This window comes from Danio aesculapii, chromosome 3, assembly GCF_903798145.1.
Source record: "Danio aesculapii chromosome 3, fDanAes4.1, whole genome shotgun sequence".
NCBI lineage: Eukaryota > Metazoa > Chordata > Actinopteri > Cypriniformes > Danionidae > Danio > Danio aesculapii.
In genome coordinates this window covers 52,744,821-52,765,361 of record NC_079437.1, presented here as the reverse complement: position 1 = coordinate 52,765,361, position 20,541 = coordinate 52,744,821, and the positions used below count along the sequence as shown (strand labels likewise).

The 20,541-nt window shown below is 36.2% G+C and overlaps 1 protein-coding gene across 2 annotated transcripts in view; it reads left to right on the top strand.

The window, feature by feature from the left end:
• The window catches only part of unkl (unk like zinc finger), a 40,357-nt gene that overhangs the window by 10,701 nt on the left and 9,115 nt on the right, over positions 1 to 20,541 (top strand). Inside the window, exons 4-13 of one of the 2 annotated variants that reach the window (XM_056454227.1) lie at positions 541 to 674; positions 784 to 919; positions 2,764 to 2,881; positions 2,970 to 3,054; positions 5,772 to 5,935; positions 6,292 to 6,480; positions 9,570 to 9,632; positions 11,716 to 11,893; positions 18,644 to 18,736; positions 18,814 to 19,047. In XM_056454227.1, coding sequence (XP_056310202.1) covers positions 541 to 674; positions 784 to 919; positions 2,764 to 2,881; positions 2,970 to 3,054; positions 5,772 to 5,935; positions 6,292 to 6,480; positions 9,570 to 9,632; positions 11,716 to 11,893; positions 18,644 to 18,736; positions 18,814 to 19,047 — 1,394 coding nt within the window. The remainder of the gene's footprint in view (positions 1 to 540; positions 675 to 783; positions 920 to 2,763; positions 2,882 to 2,969; positions 3,055 to 5,771; positions 5,936 to 6,291; positions 6,481 to 9,569; positions 9,633 to 11,715; positions 11,894 to 18,643; positions 18,737 to 18,813; positions 19,048 to 20,541) is intronic. The other variant, XM_056454228.1, reaches the window with a different exon arrangement.

The following is a 20,541-nucleotide window of genomic DNA, read 5'->3' as shown; positions in this document are numbered from 1 at the left end:
CTTAAATTCCTGTTTTTTTTCATAGGCGGGGGATTTCTACAGGATTCCCAAGCCCCAAATAATGTAAAAGCTGTGAATGCCAGAACATCAGCAGTTCACGCTAGACGTTGTTTTGTTAGGACGACTGCTTTCATTTGCAAAAGTGTTTTGAGGCTGCATAGGTTTTCACTTGATTAGCACCATCGGTATTTGCATATGCATTCAATTCATAAGAGTGCAGACAGTGTGAATGAGAGGATAATTAACTTAATTTGAAAAGATGTATCTTATTTATTGTGATACTAATGACGTTTAATTGCAATTGCACTTGCATTGCAGAGCAGTTTGCACAATATAGCCATAAACGGTTTGTACTGAAAATGTGGCTTACCAGTGATTAAATAACAAGAAATGTGCCATCTCAGCAGTTGCCTAGCAACGTGTATGTGGAAATAGCTGTTGTATCAAGACCAGTCTTGGGTGTTTTTTTCTTTGCATCCACTGTTCACAGCCATTGGTGCTCCTGAAATGGTGATCTGACTTCCGTTTTCGTGTTTGTAGAGAGATCCAGGCACAGGAAGCACTGCAGAATGGCCAGTTGGGATCTGGGGAGGGAATTCCTGACCTGCAGCCGGGTGTGCTGGCCAGCCAGGCTATGATTGAGAAGACCCTGAATGAGGACCCACGTTGGCAAGGTGAAACTAAATCTGGACACACTAATGCAAAATAAAAATCACAATGGTTATATAATGTTACTGTGTGTTCAGTCACTCATCTTCAGCTTTTGTCCCTGTTTTCTTGTAGACACCAATTTTGTTTTGGCCAACTATAAGACCGATCAGTGTACCAAGCCTCCACGTCTATGCAGGCAGGGCTACGCTTGTCCCCACTATCACAACAGCAGAGATAGGAGAAGAAATCCCAGAAAGTTCAAATACAGGTGAGAAGGAATGAAAATAGATTTTAAATGAAACAAAAGTCAAAATATGGACCCTTTTCACAAGCCTGTTATTCTGCGTTTAACAATCATCAGCATCTTAAATCCTTGAAAGTTTTTTTTTAAACGTAAGAACATTTATATGTATTTATTTATGGATCATCTTTGCGTCAAATTACAAAAAACGAATTACTGCTTGTGCGAGGCGTTTCTAATACAGCATCTAAGGGACAGAACAGTACATTTTACGTTATTCTCACTTCTGGCTGCTGCCATCACACTTTTTTTTCCCTTTTTCTAAAAGTCTTGTAGCGCTGGACGGTAAATCATTCTGCGCGAAACAGACCACTCCAAGGTAGCACTCGAGCTCCACTTGCAGAAGTGTGTGCATGCGCAAATGAATGATTCACTCCATGAGTCAAACAAAAGATTTGTTCAAAATGAACGAATTGTTCAAGCACAACCCATCACTGACGCAACATGGAGTTGTATCAAAATCTGACACCCGGATAAATCTGACTCCCCTCGCGTGCATGCACATCACACAGCGCTTGCAGTAGCTGTCACAGCGGTTTATCACAAACCTTTTATCGATAATTTCTTCCACAATTGACAGCAAGAACAAATGTAGACGCCTTGTCAAATTGACAAGCGGCACCTGAATGTGTTCAAAAGAATTAAAAATGGGGCGAATTTATACCGCATTTCGAAAGTGAAGCCACCTCATATTCACTGATTATAAGTTCAGTATTTATTACACGATGGTCTCTTCTTTACATTTACGTTATAACACATTTAGTTCTGAGTTCTGGTCTGTTATAAAGACTGTTAACATTTATATGCTTAACCAGTATTTCATCACAGTACTCTGAAACTAATTACTTCTCATTTCTATAGTCTATTTTTTTCATCTCCTTTAATATTTAGTAAAACAAGTTTAGTCAAAACAAAACAAACGAAAAAAGTGTAGGATTTTTTACATGGAGTGAAAGACTTATCTTTAGATATCTTGAATATGTGCACTGTTTAATAATTGTGCACAATATGTACATGTAAATGTGTAACTAAAACATATACAGCTGATTGAATTGTTGTTTATAAATCACACAACTGTGGTATACAGGATTACTTATAACAGCACTGGAATTGTGACATAAAATACTGTGACAGGAGACAATTTAATCATATCTTAATGTTTAAGTGGCTGCCATAACATTATTTATCAATATGAGGACCTTTTTGGATTCTTAGAGGCTTTGGAAATTAAAAATGTAATACATGAAATACATTAGGACCATTGTTTACATCCCTCAAAATAATTTATATATTCTTTTAATGTTATTATGTTAGAAATAACATCAAATTAAAAAGTTATTTAAAGTTATTATGTTCAAATAATTATTTAAAATATTACTTTTTTCACAGTGTAAATTTTTTTCTATATTCATTAAACTACATAATTCTACAAAGATGGGCTCTGTGGCATCTAAAATATTGAAATCCACTGCCTTATTTACAAAATAACATTAATATTTTGGGTTTACTCCATACTAGAGAACATAGCAACTGTAGCATCATTTTTCAGTGTGACCAAAAACTATATAAGATAAGCAATTAGTAAAATATGCTTAACTGGAATATTTTGAGGCTGAAGAAACTGAAAAATCTGTCATCAGTCAGCATGACACTCATAGCAGCATAAAAGGCTCTTTTACCTAAATTTATTTGTCAAAATTTTCAGTTCAGTTTTTAGTTTTTGGCTAAATGAGGATGAAATGCTTACAAATGTTTTCGATTGATTAGTTTTTTAAAACCTAGAACTTATTCGATGTTGAATGTGATGGCAGATCGACACCCTGCCCGAGTGTGAAGCATGGAGATGAATGGGGCGAACCCTCCAAATGTGAGAGCGGAGACAGCTGCCAGTACTGCCACTCTCGCACCGAACAGCAGTTCCACCCAGAGGTCAGACTCACACACACACCTCTACATCACTATACTTGATGACTGAGTTCTTCTTTTTAAGCTCAGTAACTTCTTTCTCTCTTTTAAGATTTACAAGTCTACTAAATGCAACGACATGAGGCAAACTGGATACTGTCCAAGGGGCCCGTTCTGTGCTTTTGCACACGTGGAAAGTAAGCATGTTCACAATGATGATCGGTTTCAATGTTTTGGTGTGTTGTCAAGGTTCGACGCTAAGGATTTTTTCTACTAGTCCGATTGGGCCAATGATTCATGTTTTTACTTGCGCTGACAATTTTCACTGGTTCCACCAGAAAATAAAAAGAAAATAATAGCTATTTTTAGCCACATATTTTTAATAATCTGTCAATAATAATGTCTGTGAATGTAGAATTTAAATGTTTAAAAAATGTTAACAAATGTTTAATAAGCAAAATTCTAAGTGTTATGCAAACAAAAAGAGCAGTATGGAAAATGTGCAGGTATTTTATTGCAGTTCAAAATTATTTAACAAAAGGTGGCTGACGGCAAATTGTGCAAAACATCTCTTTATTTTTTTCATTGTGTTATACCCACGTAAATGTCTGCTTCGAAGACAATAGAAACAAACGTTTTCTTTTATCCTCAATTTGATGTTGCCGCCACTTCACTGTACTGGTTGTTAGCAGGTTACAAAAAAATTGCATGCTCAAAACATCAAATCAGATGAGAGGAACTGAAAAGCAATATGGTGTTTACAACATCACAGAGAAGGTAGCATTTAAAGACTTATCTTATCTTTTAAACACAATCTTAAAATGCACGCAACTGACAAATGGTCGCAGGCAAATTAAACTTTAGTGACTAGGCAGCACTGTACTGATCAGGCCAGTAATAATCCTGTCTACTGTCCCCAGCGTCTCTCACACTGGCCCCAGGTCATAGGGGCAGTCCTTATTGTTGAGCTCTGGTTGTAGTACATTACCTGAAGCACTTTAGTTCCGTTTTATTCATGTGTGGCTATGAGATTGATCCAAATAAATCAGACGCTGTGAAGAATTAATTACAGAGAGGGCGCTCTATTTTTTTTTTTTTACACTGTTTTCTATGCTTTCTGACTGAATGACTTGGGTCACAGTAAAAGCTGCGGCTTGCCACTAATGTAATTAACATTTCTGTTTGCAAAAATATGAGAAATGTCAAACAAACTTGGGTGCGCATTAAAGTTAAAGCCACCTAAGGAATACAATGCACGAACCTTCTTCATACACTTGTAAAAAGCACTTTAAAAGTGTGCACCTCCATAAATACGTACTATGCACACACTTTTTTTTCATTTAAATGAACGGACAAAATGAATAAAAAGTTTCCTGATTTCTCTCTCTCCAACATTAAAACCTGTTTTATTGTTTGGAAATGAAATGAAGCAATTAAAACTACGGCTGCATGATATTGGAAAAATCTGATATTGCAATATTTTGTTTTTCTGTGATAATAATTGCAATACGAATACTATTTCATTGTTTGGATAGCTGTATTTGACAGTTTTCTGGGGAGTTTAACAGTATTTATGTATAGAAACTAAATAATCACAATAGATAAAAATACTTTTCTTACTTAGTTTTGTCTTGTTTCCAGTTCAAATATTAAAAAATTCTTAGAGCAAGTTATAATATTGTTTTGTTTCCATCGTCAGAATAAATAAGTCACAATTAAGATAAATAATCTGGTTTTCACTTTGAAATGTAGATATTTGGACTAGAAACAAGACAAAATTCTACACTGTAAAATCCAAAAAGTTAAGGTAACTCAAACCATTTGAGGAAACCGATTGCAACAAACAATTTAAGTTCAAAAATGAATCCTAATGAGCACTGTGAACTTAATCCATGTGAGTAAATAAAACAATTTGAGTACAGTAAAACCCAATAACTGAAGAGAACTCGGAACAACTGAGGACTGTAAAACCCAATAGGTTAAGGCAACTCAAATCATTTGAGGAAATCAATTGTTACAAACCATTTGAGTTAAAAAAAACTAATCTATATGAGTACTGTGAACTTACTCTATTTAAGTTGAAGTAATGAGGTATTTAATTAACTTATTATCTTCAACACTGAGTTCAAAAATCCTTTTAAATGAGTAAAATTTACTTTCAGTAAATTTGGAGTTAACTACACTCATTTCATTTGATAAAGTTAAATGCTGGGTTTTACAGTGTTAGTAAGATTTGTTTCCATATAAAATCATATAAATTTCATACAAATACAGTGATAATACACAGTTCTGTGGCTTCTGCTTAACTATAATTCAGACTCAACATTGCATATCTTTGCCATGTGACTATTGCTGATGTGCACATTGTGAAAATTACCATATTTTCAGCACTATATATTTTTAGCATCTAAAAGTATAATTTTTTTCATCTGTAACATTCTTTTATACTGTATATGGTGTTTATGTTTGGGAATTAAAGTGATTGTTCAACCAAAAATGGAAATTCTGTCCTCATTTACTCATCCTCCACTTCTTCCAAACCTGTTTGACTTTTTTTTTCTTTCTGTTGAACACAAAGAAGATATTTTGATGAATTTTGGAAACCAGCGGCCATTGGCGTCCTTAATGGGAAAAACAAATACTACGGAAATCAGCGGTTACCGGTTTCCAACATTGTTTTCAATATCTTATTTTGTGTTCAATGGGAAAAATAAAACTTAAACTGGTTTGGAACAAGTCATGGATGAGTAAATGATGGCAGAACTTTCATTTTTGGGTGAATTATTCCATTAAACTCAAGAGTACTAGTAGATTTGGATTCGGTTTTGTTTAATGGAATTTTGACATTGTGCAACTTGTAGTGTGAATGATTAAGTTCTGAAGACTATTTGTGGGTGTTTTTGTTTGTCTGAAGGAATTCCCTCTACAGAAGAGACCATGAGCACGCTGCTCTCAGCAATGCAGTCTAGTTCTCAGTCTAAGCTGGGCTCTCAGTATCCAGAGTGTCCAGTCAGTGAGTGGAGCAACAACACCAATTCCATCACCAGCAGCGCTAGCAACAACGGCCAGAGCGGAAACGTACGTCTGCGTTCCTCTTCTCACACCTCTCCTACATCTGCCCTGCATCTGTGCAAGACAAATGTCTGTAATTTAGGAAGCAGTTGATTGTTTCGTTTTTAGAGCTACTGCTTTTATTTTCATTTCAGCAGTGTTTCCTTTTGTTGACTTTGGTTTGCTTTGCATTCATTTTTGCTTATTGCAGTCTGTGTTGGAAAGGGAGAGTATCCCAAATTCAAATCAGAGCTTTGTACTACAAAAATTGCGCTTATTATTCTGAGCTTAACCCTTTCGCAATTGGATTTACTTAATGAAGCAACCAAAAAAATCACCTATTTGGCCGCGTCCTTAAGCTCACTTGTGCTTTTCTCCTTCAGGTATCATGCTCTAATAGTCCGACTGTAACACCAAGCTCAGGGAGCAACAGTTCTTTGTCCCCAATTGGACCCATCGGCAGGCCAAAATGCTTTACTAATGGTAGCTTATGTTCAGAGTCCACAACGTCCAGTGTTTCCTCTCCGACGTCTAACTATCCCAAAGCTCCGGGTTTTGAACGGGAGGATCAGGTACAAGTGACCGCTTTCTCTAGCCCTTTCTGAAGGGATTTCCTGCAGGACTGCAGGCATGACACACACTGCAAGCTTTCACTTTCATTTTTTTTTGCCTTTAAAACATTTCATTTCCCCACTTTTTCTGTTGTTTCTGTTATTTTGTTATATAATTTTTATTTGTCAGAGTGAAAGCAGTTGTTTTAGTTTTCAGTACTGATTTGTTGAAGTCTTTACGTCAGTCTTTACGGTTTCCACCTGGTATTAAGATGCATTTTCAGTCAGTCAATTACAAATGGGTTCCACCATTACTGGGCTAAAGAGAGTTATGAATTAATTGCATTTTGCAGCCTTTTTTCCTGCTAGTGTGACTGAAGTCCGGCTTACACTGCAGTTTCAGCTAAAAATCAGATCTGATCTGAGACCTATTTTGGATTTCTAAAGTCCTTGGCTAAAATTGGTGGTCTTTTATCAGTTTGACATGTTTATCGTTAGTTGCTTATTGGCCTTTCTGATCAAATTTTCCCTCAGAAGAAGGTCTGGCCGTGAGAATAGATTTCAAAGTCTTTCCTGCAGTGTGACTTCAACCCAAGAACCAATGAGAGCACTGAATCTGATAAATGTCAAAATTGTTTTTGTCTGGTTTTACTATTGAGGCATGCTGCCAGCAAAATTACAGCTGTTTATGTTTGCGGTGAGGTATTATTTTTAGAACACGGTTACGATGCATGACGTCAATCTCCAGGTGGTTTTCTTGCGTGTTTTGTGTTTGGCGCATTTTGATTGTCATGTAGGCTACCATTATGACAGCTGAGATCATACAGTATGACATGGGAGTCGTGTTCAATCCTTTAGGATGATTAAAAAACACACAGGGCCCTATAATACACCCTGTACAATAAGGCGCAAGATGTGTTTGGCGCGATGTGTTGCTATTTTAAGACCAGTGCAATCCTAATTTTTATGTTTTGTGCCACGCTGTTTAATAGATAGGTGTTCAGGTCTATATAGGAGGTTTGTTAAGGTGCATTGTTTTCATGTTGGTATTTTAAAGAACTGAAATAGCCTGCGCCGTTGACCAACTATAAGCTGGTCTAAAGTCCAGCGCAGAGCGTGTTAGTTATGCGTCTGCAGATTCACAGGATGTACATCAAAACACAAATATCTTTACATATAAAAAAAAGGATTAAAATTCTACAAAATTATTATTTTCTACATAAATATAAAAACTACTACCTCCATGACTACTTCATGTTGGGGCTTTTTTCAGTTTATTCATGAAAATGTGCATATTTATTATAAGTTTATTATTAGTAGTATTATTATTTATTATATTTATTTGAATAAAAACCAGTTTAGATTTGTCCACCTGTCGAGTTTTGGAGACATATACAGACGTATACATACTTGCACCATATGTGGCATAAGAATAGGACGTGTGTTTGGATATAACTTTGTTATAAACACTTTGTTATTATTGTTCATTTATTAGTTTGCTGGAAATTACACCTGAATTTAGAATAATGAGAAAGTAAAGAGGCCGAATGGAGGAGGCTCGTTCTTTATCCTCGCGCTGCATATGGTCTGTTTAACTGTTTTCTTGCTAGTGAAGCGTTCAGTTTTTCCACTTACAAAGTCCATCATGTAAATAGCAAATGCATCATGGGGTGATGCAACTGACTCTTAAAGGTAATGGGAGATGAGACTCTGACTGGTTTAATGCACGTTATGCTCAAAACACACCCGTAACTCATTGAGAGAATAAGCATGACCTTGTTAGACCATGCGTTGCAGCGCAAACCGTATTTTTCCAACCTTTAAAATTGCAAAAGTGAATTCGGACAAGCCCTTAATGCTTTTGCGCAATGTGCTTTAGACTTTGCGCTTAGATCGTTAAAATAGAGCCCATAGTGTGAATGGGGCTTGAGGTTACATTTACAAGTTTTTCCCCTCGCATTTACATTTGTTTAAAAGTTTCATGTTTTCTGAAAAGCAGCAGGAAATATAAACACTTAAATGATGACGTAAAATTAGTAAAAAGATAAACATTTTTAGCTGAAATATCTCTTTAAGGGCCAGGACACCAAGCCTACGGTTGGCCATTGGGCTTATTTGTTCTGTTCATCAGGCTAGTATGTTTGGTTCCTTCCACGTGTCAGCTCTCGTTGGGTTATTTTCTCGATGTGTGTTTTTTTTTTTTTTTGGCTGTTTGAACATTCAACTACATGAACGTTCGTTCTATAAAAGCAATCTACAGGAAGTGGTCAACTGTATATTTAGCACAATCTACTACTCAACATGGGCTATATGCACACAGACTTTTAATTTCAGCCGGCAAGCCAGCCTCAGTGCTTCCGGTGAACTGACTTTTCATTATAAAATTGCCACGTTTAAGGTCTGATTTCTTTAAAAATCTGTCATCTTCACTGTCTGATAGATATACGATATAAAGTGGGTCTCAGACCAGACAAGAAGCATTAAATTCCATTTCCCCCCACTATGTCTTTAAAATATCACAGTTTATTTTACGCCAGTATTTTCAACGGAGTTACTGCGCTTACCTGCTGATCCTGACAGTGCTAGTGGTTATATAGTCTTTCATCTTGTTTTACGCTTGAACAACTAAATGAGTGCTTAAGTCTATTTAACTGATTATAATTAAATTACATTACAACATCGATACTGTAAAAGGAACCTTATGAAATTGAAAATAGTCACATTAAGTTTTCACCGGAAGTTTATCATTGGCTGGAAAACACTAGCTGTGCATATGCCTCATTGACAAGGACATCTTAATACCAGGTGCAATCTGGGCGCGCTAACTCTGCGAAGATATCACAACATTAATTAGATCATTGTCCCCAATCTTTTCCATTTGTTGTTTATGTTTTAAGCTGTAAAATATAACTTGTGGTACCTAGAGGCCACATGACCTCATCATAATATCAAAAGGAAACTCACTGTAACGTTAACTTTTATAAACAACAGAAGGGCGTTTTACTTTTTTGTTTTTCTTTCCTGAGCAGGTAGCAATTTCCTACATAATATCACCTTTGGTTGCCTTAACAACATCGGGTCACATGATAGGATGTATTATATGATTTCAGGCAAAGAACCAGAAGAGCCAGTCTGGGGAGAATAATCAGAAGTTAATGGACCAAGACAAACAGGTAAAGCAGCCTTGTTCTCACATTCACGCATTTTACGATCTTACTATTATGGGTTGCGTAGGAAATGAAGTGATTACAGCAGCAGATTGAGTTATTGTCTGTGTTACCAAGAAAAATGCAGTAAAAATAGATTATAAAAAATAGATTATAGGAAAAATAGATTAATATAAAAAATAGATTATAGGACAGATATACAAGACAGATGTAAATCAGAATGTTTGCACACTTTCGTTTTGTGCACGTTTTGCATTTTTTACATTAATTGGTATTATGTAAGGAATACTAGTTGCATCAGATGTTACTAGTTGTTTCAGATGATACAAAAAGTGACATTCTACTAAAATTACTATAAATAAAAAAAAGATTTTTCATACATTTACATATCATTATTAAAAATATATATAATCTACTAGTTAAATTAAAAATGAAATACTTAAATATGATATATAGAGAAAATTCATAACGAATATTGTAAAGCAAACTACAATGTTTAAATAAAAAAATGAAAGATAGCATTTTAAGATTAAAAAAATAATATTTATTATTAAGATTACATTACAAACACAAGATTATTATTAAGATTGAATTATTATTAGAATAAACGGAAAAAGTAAGTCCAAGGCACACAATAAAATATTTAAATAGTAGACTATATATATATATATATATATATATATATATATATATATATATATATATATATATAGTGTGTATATATATATATATATATATATATATATATATATATATATATATATATATATATATATATATATATATATATATATATATATAGTGTGTATATATATATATATATATATATATATATATATATATATATACTATATATATATATATATATATATATATACTATATATATATACTATATACTATATATATATACTATATATATATATATATATATATATACTATATATATATATACACTATATTCCACATTTTTGAGTGCCTTGGCCTTACTTTTGCTGTTTCCTTACTTTTGCTGAATCCCTTGCCCAAAGAGCACCGTCACATTAAGCTACCCCTGAGCACTTTTTGTTTGATTTTGGATTGAATTATTATTATTTAATTTGATATTCATTTTAATTAATATTTAAAGTTGAAATAATAGTAATAGTAATAATATCAGTTTACTAATTAGTAAAAAAGTGCTATAATTAATTAATATATATATATATATATATATATATATATATATATATATATATATATAAGTAATATGATATTAATAATAATAATAGTAATTATAATAATAATGGCGACACGGTGGCTCAGTGGTTAGCACTGTTGCCACACAGCAAAAAGGTCACTGGGTCAGTTGGCATTTCTGTGTGAAGTTTGCATGTTCTCTTCGTGTTCGCGTGGGTTTCCTCTGGGTGCTCCGGTTTCCACCACAGTCAAAAGACAAGCACTATAGGGGAATTGAATAAACCAAATTGGCCGTTGTGTATGAGTGTGTGGATGTTTTCCAGTACTGGGTTGCAGCTGGAAGGGCATCCACTGTGTAAAACATTTGCTTGATAAGTTGGCAGTTCATTCCGCTGAGGCGACCCCTGAGGAATGAAGGGACTAAGTCGAAGGAAAATGAATTATGATAATATGGTATTATATGGTACAGTATGTTTCCCAGTTATGGGTTGCAGCTGGAAAGGGAGCCGCTGCATAAAACTTATGCTGGATAAGTTGGTGGTTCATTCCGCTGTGGCGACCCCAGACTAAGCCGAAAAGAAAATGAATGAATGAATGAATAGTATAACATAATAATAGTACTATAATAAGCCCTATGATAATAGTTTACTAATAAGTAGTAAATACTAATAATAAGTTAGGGGGCATGAAGGAAAACTGTCCTGTGTATATAATCAAGAAAAAGCTGTGTATATTAGCGAATTAGTAAATAAATCACTCTATAAATAAATATTGCCATATCATTAACACAACTTCAAATATAAAAACAAATTCAATTAAATGAATGCAAACTGAACATTTCATTTTTGAAAATATTTTATTTGATTATTTTTGACATCGACTCATGTCCTGACGGATTATCTCTTTGCACAGGCTCATGGCAGTGTGTTCTCCGTGGTGAACCCACTAGCGTCCAGCATAACATCAAGCATAACGTCCAGCTTGGCCTCCAGCATCGGATCTGACAGTTCATCGCCCACCACTTTATCAACCATGAATGCAAAAGCCACGCCTTTCTATCCGGGCAGCAATACTGTGGAGTCAGTAATAGGTAAGCTCAAGCTTTCGCCTCACAGTCGCTCAGCCAAACACCACATCCAAGGGTAAAAGTACACGAGACACAGCCCAGATAAAGCAATACGCATAAAAGCTGTATTTTTGGCAATGCATTAGCCTTTAGTCAGTGAGTCCTGTTCAACTCACCAGCAGCAGCAATGACTCAGCAGGACACCGCTAATAAACGGTAAGTGCTTTCGCCTTCTCGGCTGTCTCTGCGTTGAGCTAATTCGAGTTGGATATATGACCATTACCCAAGGCTTTGATGTATGGTTATTATAGATTGAGAGTGGATTTTAAGTGGATGTTGCAGGATGAATAACTGAATTATAATAAATAATAGTTTGGTTATTATATCCACTTGTTAAGGGGATAGTTCACCCATACATTTCAATTTACTCAGTATTTAACTCATCCTCCACTTCTTCGAAATATGTTTGAGGTCCTGTTAAACACAAAAGAAGATATTTTGAAAAATGTTGGAAACGGAAATAGTATAAAAGGAAATGTTATGGATGCAAGTAGTTACTGGTTTTCAACTTCTTTAGTGTTCAACAGAGGTTAAAACACTCAAATGGGTTTGGGACAAATGAAGGGAGGGTAAATGATGATAGACTTTATATATTTGGGTGAACTATCTTTTCGAGTCTGAAGTCATGTGTCACTTTCCAGGCTGAAACACTTTATTGGATGCCAAAAGTCAGCAACAAATGGTACTAATGTACACATGCATTGTGCTGTAATACTGTTGAAGGATAATGTTTAAATTGATGCCTAATCTCAGATGTTCAGACAGTGATTCTTCTTCCCAGACACAAGATATTGGTGTATGGGATGCAGAAAGTTCAGAGACTATAGACAACTACATGGTTTTGTAAAAGATTTGGTTTAATTTGCGATATGACTAAACTGTAGCTATAAACAGCTTTTGAGATGCTTTTAGAGGATTGGACCGGAGGAGTAACAGTCTTCCATATATTCCCTTAAAGTGGTTTGCACCCAAAAATGAAAATGCTTTCTCTCAATTTACTCACTGTTACACTTGGCTCAAAGATGTAACATTGAGGGAGTCGACACGGCGAAATATAGTTAAAAACGAATATTTATTTTCACACAATTGAAAATAACAATCAAAACATCAGTATCAGAATGTTCAATCGGTGTGAAAAGCAAGTGAATGGATGTGGTAAGTGTTGTCAGTGGTAATCTATGGGTGCAAAACAAAACGTAAAGCCTAAATTGGAGCGCAGCACAGAGAATGAACAGCGGCCCTGACAAACTCTCACACAGGCGCTGACCAGCATCAGGTGTGCTGAAGGCATGCCCCCAACCTAGAACAGACCAGACTAGGTATGCATTGATACCATTTTCTTGGAACCGATCTGATCTCAATACCAAAATCCCGATACTGTGCCAGTTTTTTTATCATTCATTCATTCATTTTCTTTTTGGCTTAGTCCCTTTTATAAATCCGGGGTCGCCACACCGGAATGAACCACTAACTTATCCAGCACGTTTTTACGCAGTGGATACCCATCCAGCCGCAACCCATCTCTGGAAAACATCCATACACATACATTCACACTCATCCACTATGGACAATTTAGCCTACCCAATTCACCTGTACTGCTTGTATTTGGACTGTGAGGGAAACCGGAGCACCTGGAGTAAACCCACGCGAACATAGGGAGAACATGCAAACTCTATAAAGAAACACCAACTGACCCAGCCGAGGCTCGAACCAGCAACCTTTTTGCTGTGAGGCGACAGCAGTACCTACTGCGCCACTGCGTCACCCCCAGATTTTTTATTTTTATAACTATTTTTTAAAATACTGTATCTATAGTTCTGGTGCTAAACTCAAATAACATATCTTCTTTAGTAAAAATAACAGACCTATAGGCCTACTATACATGACAGACCACACAATCTAACTAAAAACATGCTTGCTGTAAACTAGGCTACATTTGAGCATTTGTTATGACATTGACATGATCTGTTGTGGTCCAGCTTATGTTTCCTTTTTAATATTAAGATTTTTCTTTGAAATCTGCAATAGGCAACCACTATTGGCTCTAATCGTTGGTAAAATAACCAGCCTTTTAGCAAAGCCTGATATTTGCCTGCAGGTTTGACACAGACTAAACTAAACTGTCTGAGGCCAGTTTTACTTAATATTCCCTCGCTAAATCTTGCCGTGAGTGAGATGGAGAAAATTCAAAACTATGTCCGCTTATATGCTTCAGCGGCAAAACACAACCAGATCTGTTAAATAAATAAAATATTGATATAAATAAAATTACAGTGAAAAATTCGCAGTTTCACAGAAGCCTATATTAGGCTAGATCATTTTATGTTAATGACAATCCATAGCCTATTGCAGCCGTCAGTTTCACTTTCATTAATTTAATCAATTACTTTGACCATAATGAGCCAGGCTTAACTACCTATTTGCAGCGCTTAAAGTATTCACCTCGGAAGAATAAACTTATTCAGAAGGATGAGAGAACAGAAACCCATTATAAGAATGATCTTACAGAGCGGTGCGTGTTGCGTCTGTGCAGCCGGTGCGTGAATGAAGCGATTGATGCACTGAGACACAGCGCGCAGCCCTCCGGTCTCTGGGGACACGTTTAAAACAGCAGCACAAAGGGAAGAAATCAGTGCGTTGAGGATGTGTCCAATGTATTATTGCGACTTTTCTAATTTAAAACTGCAGGTAGGCCTTCTTTTTGTGTGAAGAGCAGGTAATAACCCTCTCTATTCCAGTGTTGCGAAGGAAATCTGCTGATCTAACAGACACAGCACAACATGATTTCCAAACAGCAATGAACTCCTTGTTGCAGGTCAAAATAAAGCCATTTAATGCAAAACTAAATCCATTTCTCCACTGATTATTTAAACTAAAAGGGAACAAATAGTTTTGGAGAAAGTTTTCGTGTTGTCATGAACGCGACACGCAGTTTGAATTGTGAATGAATGGAGAATGATTGACATGCACAGTGGCGGGAAGTGCTGAACTGAACATGATTTTAACCACGTGAATATTCATCTGTACTTCACATTAAACTATAGAATGGCTTCAGAACATTTAAGATATAGTAGGCCTATATGACAACGCTCTAGTGCCTTATAATAGGCTACCTTCATGGCTAAGTTTGCTTATAAACACAGAATAAAGCACACACGCAAGATCGGATTTGGATCTGTACCAGCTGACCATCGAAGCGGTATCCGATCTAAGTATCGAGATCGGTGCATCCCTAAACCAGACACACCAAAACACAAACCAAAACAATGTAGTCCTAACACACCCCCCTTAAAAAATCCGACATCAAATAAATTTATAACATACATATGCCTCAAGTGACTCAAAACTCAAAGCCTCACACAGTAATGCTGTGTGTTAATTACAGTAATACTAATAAATACTGATAACGGGAAATTCAAAAGTACGCTGTTCACACAGGCAATGATGTTCTGTAATGTTTCTGCAAAAAGCACCATTCACACATCTATTCAATTCCAAGCTACCAGTAAATTATGTGACATTGTTACCCAGAAATGAATGACCACTAAACAGCTGCACTTGTATTGAAGGGCACCTATTTTACCCCTTTTCAAGATTTAAGATAAGTCTTTTTTGTCTTCAGAGTGTGTTAGTAAAGTTTCAGCTCAAAACACCCATCAGGTTATTTATTATACCTTTGTGTATATTGGTAGTTTGAGCCATTTTGACTTTATAGCTGTTTTTGTTGCCTGTGTCTTGAATGGAATTGAGCTGGTTATCCCCTCCCAACCTTCCCACTTGCGTGTCAGAGCTAAAGAGATTGCTATTATTACTATTGCTATGATGGGTGTAGCTTCTCCTGCTGCATCTCATGCATAAGCAGCACAGTGACAGACAAGAATGAACCAGATCTCCCTTACTACAGTAAGAACTTTACCAACAGTTATTTGATGTACAGTTCCAGCCTCTGGTGCCTAGACTGCAGCTCTGCACAAGACGTTAGTCATAGGAGAAATGGTCATGCCCAACTGAGCCTGGTTCTCTCTTGGTTTTTTCCCTTCACTTTCGCCAAATGGTGAAGTTTGTTCTTTGCCGCTGTCGCCAATGGTTTGCATGTTTCGAGACTTGTAGAGTTGCGCATCGATAGATTTGCTCTTCAGTGTTTGGACTTTCAGCAGTGAAAATTAAACCACACTGAACTGAACTAAACTGAACTGAAAACTGGACTGACACGGTTTCAATTTACTATAATCTTCTATGTGACGCTGCTTTGACACAATCTACATTGTAAAAGTGCTATAGAAATAAAGATGAATTGAATGTTTTTGACTCCGGATGTGGAGTTAATTCAAGCCTTTCTGCAACAATGAGTCACACACAATGTCGTTATAAAGTTCGCTCACACACACGCGTTAAGCTTTGCGCTGTTTTTGCATGGCAGATGTGACAGGATACATGTTATGTATCTGTTATGGTTATGTACAAAATATTAAAGGTGGAGTAGGTGATTGTCTTCAGAAATATTATTTGTTGTGCTGGTCGAAAGTCTCTTCACATTCCAATAGTACTGATTAAAGTAAATGATCTAAATGTATTTTGATGTTCTGGATAAGGTATAAGACTAAAAAATTTCATCCAATTCCGGGCCGACATCTCCCTTAATTCCGATTAGTAACTCAAACTGTCTGTCAACAAATGCAGATTTGAGCTACTGCACACCTGTTTGTACGCAGCTCCGCCGGTTGTGCATACACGTGCTGTGCGTTCATGAGAGAGAGAGAGAGAGAGAGAGAGAGAGAGCGGTAAAAACATGCTGAATCAAAACTTTTTAAAATCCTGAATCAATATTGGAGTTACCTTTGCTCGCTGGAGGATGGACAACACCATGGCTAAAGTATTTCTCTTAGACAGGTAGTGTCCTGCTTTAAAACTACATTCACGCAGAGCTGATGTAGATCGAGTTGTTATGAATGGGTTATATGCGCAGAAGTGTTGTTTAGCCACTGAAATCTTCCGACCAAAGATTTAAGTGACTATTTTCAGTTTCATAAGGGACATTTTACAGCATCGATAATGTCGGTTTATTTAGTTTAACAACAAAACATTAGTAAATAGCGCTATTCCTCCCAGCCTGCTTTACTGAGGTGAAGTTGGTTTTATATTCTCATTGGTTCATTTCTAAACAATGACGACCTATGACACTATATTCCCTATATTGTTTACTGCTACTCTGAATATTCGGTCAGAAGTAGCATACAAGTATGGCTTAGTAATAAGTGTAAGTTCTGCACGCCGCAACACATAAGCGAGGGTTCTGCTGTCATCTTTAAGGTGCGCGCGCTCGTGTTTTCAGGAGGCGTGGCTTTGGACGGCAGGGGAGGGACTGTCTTTCAGAGATTTAAGCCAACAGGCTAGCAGTGTGGCAGATCACCTACTGCACCTTTAAGTCCATGAACCGAGATTGAAGCGTCTTTTGTAATTGTACTGACATGTGGCTGTTTTGAAGAATTACTTAGCGATTTTTACTGTCTTTATTACAAACATGCACTGTTTTAGAAACATTTTAAACTTGTAAAACTCATACTTGAGGTGCTGCTGATTATTTGCGTTACTATTGAGTCATGTTAATACGTAGCTGTCAATCAATTCAGTGGGCAAGGAAACTGCACTTCTATGTCACGTTGCGGTGGGCCTCAAATGGAAGGGATTTGGATCCTATTTTTGATGTCAGAAAATTAAAAAAAAGAGACACTTATCACTACACTTGTTTCTTACACTTTATATCACCCTAATATGACTGTGGACACACTATACACTACACAGTTCTGTCCAAACAGCTTCCAAAAGGTGATTTTCATCATAGGTGCCCTTTAATACACTTTTTGGTATTTTTGGTCTTTTTGTTTGTTCCATTTTTGTTTAAACCTTTAGCATTCGTGCTGCTGTTTTTTTTTTTTTTTGTTTAAGAGACAAACAAAAGTAATGAACAAAAGGATAAAATGAAGGCAGAGGCGCTACGTGCAGCTGAAAAATGTTCACACATATAGCTACATAGAGGTCTGTGTTACTGGCATGCATACATGGAAAACAGTTTTGAAGAGGATGGAAACATGTCAAGGGTTTCGTTTGATTATGTGCTGCAGCTTGTGAGACCCTCTTTGAAACTACTTCTTGAGACTACTGGTGTTGTACCAAAATCTTATCTGACTCCCCAGTTTCCAAATCGCACTCCCCATTCACATACATGCATGTCACAGGTAAACTCACAGAAGTTTATTAGTAGCTATGTATTGATCAGTTTTTTCCGCAGTTAATAAAATGGCAGCAAAATGTTTGGACAAAGGACTTAAAGGCTTTTAATTCCATGAATGCATTTTCGGCGTATGATTGGCCTGGAGTAGATGTCTCACTTTAGTTTACCGTGCTGATGTTAGAACGTGTTATTCCGGTAAAAGAGATCATATGTGAACAGGCCCTTTTTATAAACACTGGAAAAACTCGATTTTAGTCCTGTTCACACGATCCTTTAAGGCAATTTAACCAGTCATTTTCTGGAATAGTCTATATATGTGAGAGATTTATGATTACTGGTTTCCAACATTCTTCAAAACATCTTCTTTTGTGTTCAACGATGACAGAATGTTAATTTGGGGTAAACTATCCCTTTAAGAAGCTTGTGCTTTGTATCCAATTTGCAGCGATTTTTAAAAACACACTTGTTCTCTGTGCTCTCAGGATCTGCACTTGACCTAAATTTTAGTGACATCAATGTTGCCTCTCTCGACAAAGAGCTAGAGGACCAAGACAACAATGGCCTTGGTTTAACAAGTAAGTGTTCTTTGTCAACGTTTGTAGTTTGGTCTTAGATTTAGGCTAATGTTGACTGGGCTCTGTTTGCTCTGCAGGTCAGAGGTTATTAGGAGGCTCTGCTCCAGTTAATATTCCTGGCTCTCTGGCTCGGTCTTCCTCTCTGCACTCGTCATCGTCTCTGTCTGCATCTCCGCTCAGCTCCCTGTCTCAATCCCTGTCCCAGTCTCTCCTCACTGGAATGGCCTCCCAACAGAGCCAGACACAGCCACCACCTGTTAAAACCGAGCATGGCCTTCTGGGAACACCCACATCTACACAGAACTCCTTAGGTAAGGATTATCTTGAAGATTACTTGTGTACGGCTCCAATAGAATTGTGGTTACGTGCGTTGACGCATACAGTCAAGCCTGAAATTATTCATACTCCAGGAGGTAATTTTGCTCCTGGCAACCTGAGTTCGATTGCTGGCTTGAGATGCTTTGACAATCCTTCCCCTCTGTCTCTGATCCCCAGTCATTCATGTCTACACTCTCCACTGCCCTGCTCATTAAAGGTGAAGAAAACTCTACAAATAGTTAAAGATTAGCTCAGTAGTTAATTAATATTAATGATGCTTTTACAAAATGGATTAAAGTGCTTATTTTTGCTGACTAGTTTGTTGTCTGTGAAATTTTGTAATGCTCTTGAAAGAAGTCCATCATATGTTCAGGAAGACAGTGTTTATTTTATCAAAATGAGAGTGAAAACTGAACATTATTACTATATAACATTACTGTTTTCTATTTTAAAATAACAGTTATTCTCTTGATGTCTTTTATCGTCGTTATTTCAGTCTTCAGCGTAACTTAATCCTACAATAAATATAACGTGGTATATTTTAAAGAAATGATAGAAAGCTCAAATGAAAATTGATTTGAAATGAAAATATATAAACATTCATTCATTTTGGCTTAGTCCCTGATTTATCACCACAGTGGATTGAACCTCCCAACTACGCTGGCATATGCTTTACGCAGCAGATGCCATCCCAGCTGCAAATCAGCACTGGAAGACAGCCATATGCTTTCACATTCACACACAATACGGTCAAGGTAGTTGATCCAGTTACACATATAGGGAGAACATTCAAACTCCACACAGAAATGCCAGGACTTGAACCAGGGACCTACTTGCTGTGAGGCGACATTGCTAACTATATATATATATATATATATATATATATATATATATATATATATATATATATATATATATATATATATAATAGTATAGTATAGTATAGTATAGTATAGTATAGTGTTTTTGCAAAAAAAAAAAGTTATTAATAATAGTAAAATTATACTGACTCTAAAGGTTTGAACGGTTGTGTTAAGGTGTGATTCTATTTTTATAATCTGCCACTTTGACAATTTAATGCATTCTTGGAGCTCAAGTAAATTGTTAAAAATAAGATATATAATAATAATAATAAAACGAAATTGTTTTATATTTAAAAATAAGACTATTGTCAGTGGCAATATCCTTGTGGGCAGTGCACCGACATGTTGCACAACTGCATTTCGGGTGTTCAAATCTGGCTCATGGTCCTTTCCCGATCCCGTTCCTCTTTCTCCAATTTTGATTCCTGTACAACTATTGTCCAATTACAATAAAGGAAAAAAACATATACATAATAGACAACAGGGAAAATAAGTATTGACCATGTCATCATTTTTCTCAGAAAAAATATATCTAAAATACTTTAGAAATTTTTCCCAGATGTTGGTGTATGCAAAGAAATCTAATTAGTTTACCAATTAAGTTATGCTTAATAACATAAAAGG